This window comes from Podarcis gaigeae (assembly GCF_964106915.1).
Source record: "Podarcis gaigeae genome assembly, chromosome: 8".
Lineage (NCBI taxonomy): Eukaryota > Metazoa > Chordata > Lepidosauria > Squamata > Lacertidae > Podarcis > Podarcis gaigeae.
The window spans coordinates 15379436-15390570 of NC_139684.1; the positions used below are offsets into that span (position 1 = coordinate 15379436).

The 11135-nt window shown below is 45.9% G+C and overlaps 1 protein-coding gene across 2 annotated transcripts; it reads left to right on the forward strand.

Annotated features, from left to right (window-relative positions):
- The first annotated feature begins 1809 nt into the window (after window positions 1-1809).
- On the forward strand, window positions 1810-7953 carry LOC310849734 (F-box only protein 6-like). 2 transcript variants are annotated; one of them, XM_083750382.1, is made up of 4 exons: window positions 1810-1922; window positions 3505-3600; window positions 5166-5295; window positions 7620-7953. In XM_083750382.1, the coding sequence occupies exons 1-4, from the start codon at window positions 1840-1842 to the stop codon at window positions 7773-7775; spliced, it is 465 nt and encodes a 154-aa protein (XP_083606508.1). In that variant the 5' UTR covers window positions 1810-1839; the 3' UTR covers window positions 7776-7953. The 2 variants fall into 2 exon arrangements, 1 of the variants encoding a protein (XP_083606508.1); XR_014567040.1 differs by lacking the exon at window positions 1810-1922 and adding an exon at window positions 2786-2860.
- Window positions 7954-11135: the final 3182 nt, after the last annotated feature.

Here is an 11135-nt window from a genome sequence, read left to right on the forward strand (position 1 = left end):
CTTATTAAGGAGAAATACCAACAAGCCTGCCTTGAGCAGAGAGGGAACTGATTTACACAGTCCTTTCCGAAAGTCTCTGCTTATAGTCCTTTAAAAAACATTCAGTGTTGGGGCATCTGGTCTGCCTGCTGCAGGTCCCAGGTACTACTACAACAACTACTACTACTAATTATTATTTATACCCCACCCACCTGGCGGGGTTTACCCAGCCACTCTGGGTGGCTCCCAACAGATTAAAAACAGAATACAACATCAAACATTAAAAACTTCCCTAAACAGGGCTGCCTTCAGATGTTTTCTAAAAGTCAGGTAGTTGTTTATTTTCTTGACATCTGATGGGAGGGCATTCCACAGGGCGGGTGCCACCACCGAGAAGGCCCTCTGCCTCGTTCCCTGTATCCTCACATCTCATAATGAGGGAAATGCCAGAAGGCCCTCGGCGCTGGACCTCAGTGTCCGGGCTGAATGACGGGAGTGGAGATGCTGCTTCAGGTACAATTCCCAGTGGCATCTCCAGGTAGACAATTCTGAGCTACGCAGACCCATGATCTGATTCAGTATAATAAAATTTGCTATGTTCCTGTGAACTGTCCCACATTTGAATGCAGATGATGTGTGAAATTAGATGTGTGAATTCTCTCTCTCACACACACACACACCTTCTCCTTTCCTGAAGAAACCAAGCATCTCAGGGATGCTAAGCAGCTCCGCCCCACCCCTTGACACACTCTTTTGTTATGTGGCCATGGCTAACTTAGGTCCGTAAATTTATTTATTTTACATCGGGAACCTTCCAAACACATCGCCTCTTCACCTGCATTCAGAAGTGGTATAGCTGAAGCAAAGTGAGGCTGTACCATATTTCTGCAGGCAGAGTTTGACTCTCAGGTGTCAGGTAGGCCGTTGTGAATTACAGCGGAAGGAGAAAATGCTGTGTCACTGGGAATGGGAAGGAATTTCCTGAAGCAGGGAGCCGCTTAAACCTGCTGAAATGAAGAGCTACCTACAAAACTCTTCTTGGTTTTGTATCTCAAGAGGCTGGTCCATGGCAGGGGGGCAGGAGGGGCTCTGTTCCCACCTGCCTGACTTTTTCCAACCATCTCAGGGTTTGGTACTGACCACTTCCTCCTCCTCCACAGTGATGCCTGTGTTGAACTGAACAGGAAAAGGGATGGAGACAAGCAAACTAGAATTGGTTGGTTCTCTTGTCATTGGCTCTGGGCTCTCTGCCTTCTGCCCTCCCAGTCCCAATGGACTCCAGCCCCCCCTCCCTGGAGTTGCAGATTTCTGGGGCAGCATCCTAGAGCCGCATTTACAGAACTCCAGTTTTCATGATTTCCCAGGAAAGTGGAACTGAGCGTTAAAACTGGCAAAAAGCTGGTAGTTCTAGCTATTGGAAAAAACAGGAGTATTTTAAAGTTCATTTAGACCTTGCGAACTTAAAAATGCAGTCCAAACAGTGTCTACTCAGAAGCAAGTCCTATTGAATTCAGTGGGGCTTACCCCCAGGTAAATGGGGTTAGGATTGTAGCCTACGATGTACACCGTTTTACTAACAACCTGAGATATCTACACCACTCAATGCCACAAGTATTTAAATTATGTTATTTAACATGCCCTTTCATAAATTTCCCAGTAATTTATAGGTTGTGTGACTAGGATGCCGGACTAGATGGACCTTGGGCCTGATCCAGCAGGGCTCTTCTTATGTTGTTAACCCTTCCCTATCACTTGTCCCCTTTTCCTACAGATGGCTTGGACTATTGGACAACCAAGACCGTTGGAGAGGCCCAATGGAAAATTCAGGAAGTGTCTGAAAAGGCCTCACTGCGACTTGGAATGAGGGACTTTCTTCTACGGAACCGCCCTGTCGATGATGGGCCCTGTCTTCAGGTTAAAAAATGCTTTGCTGCTTGTGATGGGTAAGAATAATACGATTTGATCTGGGATTCAGCTGGAGATGGGGAGAGCGATTCACTGTTTTTTCTGCGGGGGAACCTTGGGCCGGCATGGAAGCCTGCCTTTAGATACCCTCTCCTCAATCCTGGACATGTTTCTTAAAATATTATTAATAATAATCACAACTTACATCAACAACTTCAATCTAATGAGTTCTTTTTAATATCCAATAAATTGGTATAGGGTCAGACATAACTGCATGAAACTGCAACCACCCCCCAAAAAAAACAAACACCCCATGTACAGTGGTACCTTAGTTTTCGAACTTAATCCGTTCTGGGAATCCATCCGACTCCTGAAACCATTCAAAAACCTATTGGTGTTTTGCAACTTTGACCTGTTGCAGGACCTTAGCAGAGCATACACAGAGTTCTAGAAAGCAATCAGTTGCAGGCAGGATGGACGAAGCAGGAACAAAATGCTGCTACTAGTAACTTGTAGAGTCTGCAGTAAATAATAAACACCTTACAAGTTAATATATACACGAACAGATACACGGATCTTAACTAGCTCTCTCTTAACAAACTCCAAACAACTCTCAGAACACCACACTGACCAACCAACACATTCCAATCAGTAAGGTCATAAATCATCATGCCTGTGTGAGACTTCAACCAATGGTAGAGCTGTTTCCAAGACTTCATATCTCTAGGCAGATAACTCCTCTGCTCAGTCTTCTTGGCCGGCTAGCTCCTAATTGACTCTGTGTGAAGCTGCACAGAATAGCATGTAGTCAAAAAAACCCAACAGGCACGGCTTCTGATCGGTTGCAAGGAGCTTCCTGCACTCAAGAGTCCAACGTTTGGCATCCGAAAAGTGCCTGCAAACCGGAACACTTACTTCCAGGTTTGCGGCGTTCAGGAGCCGATTTGTTCGAGTGCCAAGGCATTTGAGAACCAAGGTATCACTGTATTAACTTCTCAGCCCGGGATGTAGGAAGGGCCACAGCTCACCTGCTCTGCATGCAGAAATCCTGGGTCCAATCCCTAGGATCTCCAGGTAGGGTCAGGAGAGATTCCTGCCTGAAACCCTGGAGAGCCACTGCCAGTCAGTGTAGGCTATGCTGAGCTAGATGGAACAATGGTATAAGGCAGCTTTTTATGTTTTATACGCTGATCAGAACACCATGCTGCCTCTCAGGAGGCTAACAGGCGCTAGGAAGAGCATTCCCACAACCTCTGGCTTCTGGCCTGCTTTCAGCTTTGTGGGTCGTGTGTTGCACAGTTTCAACGCCCTGCCACAGGGAGTGGATTTCAGGTTTGCAACATTCTTCTTGCACACTAAACCAGGCAGGATCCAGTACCAACCAACCAACGTCCCCAAAATGGAGGCCAGGATTTCCCTAGAGCACCACGTTAATAAGAGGCCAAGCCCCAGTGCCCTTCTGCAATGAGGCTTGCTAGTCATCTCCATGGGTGGGTTGATGAGCCTCCTTCAATGGGGCTGCATTTGGTTTGGCGTTTCCGGTGGCCGACTTTCCCCGCTCCCAAATCCTTGGAGCAAAAGGCAGGATAGTGATGGTGTTACTTTGTGGTTTTCACTTAGGCTCTGCGCCAAGTCTCAGTTCATCATCTTGAAGGACGAAGGCTACTGGGATGAGCTGATAGACAGGGTCAAACCCACTGTTGTGGTGAGCGATTGGTGAGTGCAGTGTGTGCCATGTTGGTGAGTTTGTGTGGCAAGAAGACACTCTCAAAGGTTCCAGTAGATCAAAGGATAGAGGTGGCCAATGGGTTGGCCATGTCATGGAAATTCTACTCCATATTGATCCAGAGTAGATTCCAAAGTACAGTGGTATCTTGGGTTAAGTACTTAATTCGTTCCGGAGGTCCGTTCTTAACCTGAAACTGTTCTTAACCTGAAGCACCATTTTAGTTAATGGGGCCTCCTACTGCCGCCATGCTGCCGGAGCACAATTTCTGTTCTCATCCTGAAGCAAAGTTCTTAACCTGAAGCAATATTTCTGGGTTAGCAGAGTCTGTAACCTGAAGAGTATGTAACCTGATGTACCACTGTATAGTTAGTAGAGTAAAAACTCAAACATGTTGCAGCATCCCCCAAAATAGATCAGAGGCAATTATATTTCATCCAACAGAGCTATACTGCTACTGAAGGCAAATGAGCATAATGGTCACAAATCCAATACATTCAGGATTGGCACAGTCCATAAGAAACCCAGTTGCAGCAGAATTAACTTAAACTTACAATAACATATAATAAGTTTAAACCTTAACACTAAACATACTATGTACAGAACACCACACCCAAAGGAAGAGAGATAGAAAGGGAAAGGGAAACCCAGGCTCCTTCTGGCCTTGCTTTTATAGTCAGAGTGACCTTGACTGAAAGAGATAACAAAACCAGTTTAAACCAGCTTCTCTGAAGGAATAACCCAAACATCAGGAACCTTCTGCTTGTATCTTTCACACAGAGAAGCTTCCAGAACCCTCTTGAATTAATTAGATTAGGAAAGATCTCTACACATCAGATCAATACTTTCTGGACTAAGAAATGCAAATGGACAGGACAATGGCACAGGTCTGATTGAACCTAGGGTTCAGGACCAAGGGAAGTTCCAGAGTTGGCCAGCGAGTTAGATGGATGGGGAGAAGTGTGTTTGATAGGACCTGGACTTCAGGACCACGGACAGTTCCAAAGTTGGCAATAGGCTGCAACAGTGGTCCAACTTTTTTGGACCTGTGTAGGCTTTCACTACCATGCTAAGACCAGCTTGGGTGGCGTGACAGCTTCCTTAAAATATCCACACTGCTTTCCTAAGGTGGACAGTGACTGCCTGCCAGTTACCCTGGCCAACAAAACTCTGTCATTATTGCTTCTAACAACATGGGTGGGGTGGGCTCCTGCAGGGGCCTCTGGCTAGTAGTTGGAGTGTGCAGGATTGCTGGCTCTGAAGTTCAACTCCTGAGGGCTTGTATTTTCCTCTTAGACAGGGCTGCTGGATGAGACCTTCACAATCCTTGTGGGTACCAAATGCCCAGTGGTGATTGGCAGGAGAGGGGCCAAGATGATATCTATTACAACTCTGACAATTATTAGAGGAAGAGAAGAGGATTCTGGGCTAAGATGGGCCATTATCCTGATCCACCAGCCAGGCTCTTCTTAGATTTTAGCTTCTTGTGAGAGTGAGGATTCAGTACAATTTTTATGGTGTGGCATATTCTCTGTTTCTCTGTCTCTCAATATAGTTTTTACTGCACCAAAGGCACCCAATACCAGCTGCGGGTACAGCTGTTATCAGCAGACTTCAAGGTCCTAAGAGAGCGGTGTTCTGAAGACTTGTTCATGAATGGATCTAAACATGGAAGGTGGCGAGAGGTAAGAAGGAAGACGGTTCGGAAGCTTCAGCTGGTGCAAACTTTGGCAGACAGGTTGCTCACCAAGGCAAGATGGTTTGAGCATATTACACCTGGCACCAACTGCACCGGCTTCCAATTAGTTTCTGGACCCAATTAATTCAAAAGTGCTGGTTTTGACCTATAAAGCCTTAAACGGCTCAGGACCGTAATACTTCAAGGACTGCCTCTCCCCATATAAATAATAATAATAATAATAATAATAATAATAATAATAATAATAATTTATTTATATCCCACCCTCCCCAGCCGAAGCTGGGCTCAGGGCAGCTAACAACAATAAAATAGTGCAACATTCTAAAAGCATTTCATTATAAAAATTAATTAAAATCCAATTGATGGCAACCATTAAGCTTAAATTCTGTAAAGATTGCCAATGGAGGGAGTCAGGCTGCGCCCTGACCAAAGGCCTGGTGGAACAGCTCTGTCTTGCAGGCCCTGTGGAAAGATGTCAAATCCCGCAGGGACCTAGTCTCTTGTGACAGAGGGTTCCACCAGATTGGAGCCGCAGCCAAACTGACCCAGACCCTGCAATCATCATCTGAGACCCACCTTCGTGCGCCCCTTCCAGAAGGTGGCAACCCAAGAGCCGGGGCCTTTTCTGCAGTGGCTCCCTATTTGTGGAATGCTCTCACCAGGGAGGTTCACCTGGTGCCTTCATTATATATCTTTAGGTACCAGATGAAAACGTTTCTCTTCAACCAGGCCTTATGCTGATTAATATTCTACATTCTTTTAAATATGTTTCTGGGAGGGAGGTTACTGTTTTGTTGTTTTTGTTTTAACTATTTATTTGTGCTTTCACCATGTATTTTCACCTTCTGAACTGCTCTTGTGATGAAGGGGAGTATATAAGCTGAATAAATAAATAAAACCTAACTGTAAGCCACCCACAGTGGCTGGGGAAACCCAGCCAGATGGGCAGGGTATAAATAATAAAAAATTATTACAGTGGTACCTTGGTTCCTGAACGCTTTGGTACTCTGGTTCCTGAATGCCTTGGTACTCGTACGTTTTGGCTTTCAAACAATCGAAACCTGGAGTCTTCTGGTTTTCTAACGCTTTCGGAAGCCAAACATCCAATGCGGCTTCCACTATTGTTTCTGCGCACCTGTGCCAATCGGAAGCCACACCTTGGTTTTGGAAGTCGAACGGATTTCTGGAATGCATTCTGTTCAGGAACCAAGATAACACTGTTTTGTTTTGTTTATTTATTAATAACCCAGGTGGAAGGTTGGGGCCCCAGGAGTCACAGTCTGCAGCAAATGGGTCCTAAGAGAGATTTCTGCCTTGCCCCCTATCTTTGTGGGGTTCACCTCTGTTGCACAATTTCTACTGTGCTCTTCCATTTTGGAACAGTTGTGTGTATTCCGTAACTGTCTCTATATAACTATTCATTCCTTTTACAGCTTTTAAAAGATTACTGTTGTGGTTTTTTTCCTCTTGCATTTATGACTGTTTTTATTACGTACTCTAAAGGTAAAGGGCCCCTGACAGTTAAGTCCAGTCATGAACAACTCTGGGGTTGCGGCGCTCATCTCGCTTTACTGGTTGAGGGAGCCGATGTTTGGCCGCAGGCAGTTTCGCCGGGTCATGTGGCCAGCATGACTAAGCTGCTTCTGGTGAAACCAGAACAGTGCACGGAAACACTGTTTACCTTCCCGCCAGAGTGGTACCTATTTATCTACTTGGACTTTGACATGCTTTCGAACTGCTAGGTTGGCAGGAGCTGGGACCGAGCAACGGGAGCTCACCTCGTCGCGGGGGTTCGAACCTTCCGATCAGCAAGCCCTAGACTCAGTGGTTTCGACCACAGTGCCACCCGCGTCCCTTATTATGTACTCTAGACAAATTTTATTTTTGCATTTGAAATCTTATTTTGAAAATTACAGTGGTACCTTGGTTTCTGAACGTCTCTGTTGACAAAGCTTTTTGGTTTTTGAACGCCATAAACCCTGAAAGTAAATGCTTCGGTTTTCGAACACACCTCGGAAGTCGAACATGCCGAGATACCACTGTATGTTATTTTTCTCAATTTTGTTTATTAAATTTGCGGACTTTCCTTTGCGCCTCTGTTTTCGAACGTTTCAGAACTCGAACGATCTTCCGGAACAGATTATGTTTGGAAACTGAGGTACAACTGTACTTTGAAATAAATGCTGCAACAGCCTTCCCTATGGGACATTTTGGTGAAGGGACAGGCAAGGAATAATAATGCATAAATTAAACTTTACCCAAATCACCACCCATCTTTCTCTCTTCTCTCCCCCCCCCCCAATCCTGTAGGTTTGTTACTCCATCTTTGGCTGCCCTCCTGGTGTCCGCTACATCTACTTTGAACACCGAGGCCAAAATGTCAACGAACGTAACCATAAAGGTGTGCGAATAACTAACACCAGCATCACCCTTAAGTTCACTTACACTGTTGGTCAACGGAACTGATTTGCTGAATTCCCTTTGAAGCTGGGGAGAAAACAAAGCACACCCCTTCTTTGGCTGGGCCAATTGTTTCTTTACTTGTTCTTGTGCGGGTGAGACTTTTACAAGGTATTTTTTTGGTACCGCAGAATAAATGCATTTTAAATCATTTTTGTGATCTGTTGCTGTTGCCACATGTCTGTACGGCCTCCTGCTTTTTGAGGTAGGACACATATCAATATATATATTGAAATGTGGCAAAATGGTCAGAGTGTCGGACTAGGGCCTTGGGAGATGCCGGGTTCAAATCCTGCCCCCCCCCCACTTTGCCATGAGGCTCACTGGGTGATTTGGGGCCAGTCATGGCCTCCTGGCCTAACCTACCTTGCAGGGTTCTTAATTGGGGATTAAATGAGATGGGGAAGAACCATGCAAGGCACCTGGAACTCCTTGGAGAAAAAGGTGGGATATCAAATTCAGTAAATAGACATTAAAATACAGGAAGGGAAGGCAACAGGGGAATGTTGTTGGCATCCGTCTGCCTCGGAAACGTCTGCACTTTTGGGAGTGAAGTCAAACTGTTGGGAGGTTGCAGCGTCTGCTGTGACTGCAGAGACCAATGCCAAATGAGGGCAGGTGAAGGCATAATAAATAATAACAGTAATAATAATCATTATAATTTTATTTATACATACATACACACATACCCCACCCAGGGTTTCCCCAGCCACTCTGGGCGGATCCCAACAAAATATTAAACAGAATAAAACATCAAACATTAAAAACTTCTCTAAACAGGGCCACCTTCAGATGTCTTCTAAAAGTCAGATAGTTGTTTATTTCCTTGACATCTGATGGGAGGGCGTTCCACAGGGCGGGCGCCACCACCAAGAAGGCCCTCTGCCTGGTTCCCTGTAACCTCACTTCTCTCAGTGAGGGAACTGCCAGAAGGCCCTCGGAGCTGGACCTCAGTGTCAGGGCTGAACGATGGGGGTGAAGACGTTCCTTCAGGTATACTGGGCCAAGGCCATTTAGGGCTTTAAAGGTCAGCACATGGTTGTGCTGCTGCATATGCACCATGGCTGTTTTTTCTGCGCTCCTCCCAGTGGTCATCCCTGGTCACTGCTGTGGATGCACAACCTGTCTAATCCCCAGGGTTCTGCATAAGCACTAGTCCTTCTTGGAGTGCACTCCCTGATTTTGAAGGGCATGACTCCTTTGTTTCCATTAGTTCCAATGCGTCTACTCAGAGTAGACGTTTCTCTTAATTTTTTAATTTTTTTTTTACAAATATAATTAACATTCAAGTATAATCAATATTTATACATATATAGGATTCCCTTAATCCTTGGATTTCCCTTGGCCCCCCAGCCCCCCAGTAGTTTCCATTGTAAAGCTTTTTTCTACTGCATCTTATGTTGTTGTTGTTCAGTCGTTTAGTCGTGTCTGACTCTTCGTGACCCCATGGACCAGAGCACGCCAGGCACTTATATGCCTGTTGTCTTTGTCCATGGAGTTTTCTTGGCAGGGATACTGGAGTGGCTTGCCGGTTCCTGCTCCAGGTGGATCACGTTTGGTCAAAACTCTCCACTATGACCTGTCCATCTTGGGTGGCCCTGCACAACATAGCTCATAGCTTCTCGGAGTTATTCAAGCCCCTTCACCACGGCAAGGCAGTGATCCATGAAGGGGACTGCATCTTATAGTATTATCCAAATTTTGTTCTAACTTCCCATTTTAACCATTATTATTAACTATTAATAACCATTATTATTACATTACAAGTGTTATAACAATCCTGTTTACAGTGTTCTTCGAGCTAACCTATAAATTTTTCCCATCCTTTGAATTTCTTATCTTCTTGGTTTCTGATCCCCCTTGTCAATTTTGCCATTTCGGCATAGTCCATCATCTGGATTATCCATTCTTCTCTGGTTGGAACTTTACCTTCCTTCCATCTTACTCTGAGTAGGTTTTAGTTGGCTGGAAAAGTCATAGTAAACCAGTACAGTTATACCTCATGTTATGTCCGCTTCATGTTATGTTCTTTCAGGTTACGTCCCAAAGCGACCCAGAAGTACCAGAAAGGGTTACTTCCGGGTTTTGCTGCTCGCGCATGCACAGACGTGCAAAATGACATCACGCGCATGAGCAGAAGCGGCGAATCGCAACCCGCGCGTGCGCAGACGCGCCACTGTGGGGTTGCGTTCTTTTCATATTGCGAACGGGCCTCCGGAACAGATCCCGTTCGCAACCAGAGGTACCACTGTACAGTGTTACATACGCTTCAGGTTACATACGCTTCAGGTTACAGACTTTGCTAACCCAGAAATAGTACCTCAGGTTAAGAACTTTGCTTCAGGATGAGATCAGAAATCGTGCTCCAGGGGCGCGGCAGCAGCAGGAGGCCCCATTAGCTAAAGTGGTGCTTCAGGTTAAGAACAGTTTCAGGTTAAGAATGGACCTCCGGAACGAATTAAGCACTGAACCCAAGGTACCATTGTACTGTATAGTTATTCCCCCCTTTAAAATCTTGGTGAGTTTCGCAATGAGATTCCTTGCCTCCCGCCTTCCCCCCGCGGTGATTTAGAAAGCTGAGAGTAATTCCCAAAATTCATGGAGAAGGGGATTTAATCTCCGAATCCCTCACACATCTTGAGGAAGGCGGGCACCCCATAGCATACGCAAATGAGACTTTCCCCAGGATTCCTTTGGGGAGGAGGCGTTGCCTACCTGATCCACCTCTACCTGCCCCAGGTGAGGCAGCGGTGGGAAACATTTCCTGGTCCTCAGCACCTTGCCGCTTCCCCCTGACTTTCTTCTGAAGCTGAATGCTGAGCGGGGCAGAGACTGGCCATCTTTCCCAGCCCTGGTAAACTCTTTTGAGGGGTTCTTTTGAGGGATTCCTCTCGAAGGCCTGTTAAGGATTCACCAGGGTGCTGTTCCGAAGAAGGCTTGAGGAAATATTTTCAGGAGGAGAGGGTGGCGAAAGTTGGTGCCTCTGAGCATGTGCAGGGAGGCCCTCTCCCAAGTAACTGCTGCCTGTTCATGGCCATTCTAGAGTTAGGGGGTAGAAGGATCTGGAGGTGGGGAATCATAGTACAGTGGTACCTCAGGTTACAGACACTTCAGGTTACAGATGCTTCAGGTTACAAACTCCGCTAACCCAGAAATAGTACCTTGGGTTAGGAACTTTGCTTCAGGATGAGAACAGAAATCGCGCGGTGGCAGCGGGAGGCCCCATTAGCTAAAGTGGTTCTTCAAGTTAAGAACGGACCTCCAGAACGAATTAAGTTCTTAACCCGAGGTACCACTGTATGTAGGATGTGCATGACTTTTTAATATACTATTACTGCTCTCCTGGCGACAGCCCTGCGAGGTTGC

Bases quoted from the DNA above. Each gene is read 5' to 3' on its own strand.
- LOC310849734 (XM_083750382.1), top strand. From the start codon at position 1,840: ATGAGGGACTTTCTTCTACGGAACCGCCCTGTCGATGATGGGCCCTGT. The intron at 1,923-3,504 runs GTAAGAATAATA...GTTTTCACTTAG, and splicing joins TGCTTTGCTGCTTGTGATGG to GCTCTGCGCCAAGTCTCAGT. The intron at 3,601-5,165 runs GTGAGTGCAGTG...CTCTCAATATAG, and splicing joins ACTGTTGTGGTGAGCGATTG to TTTTTACTGCACCAAAGGCA.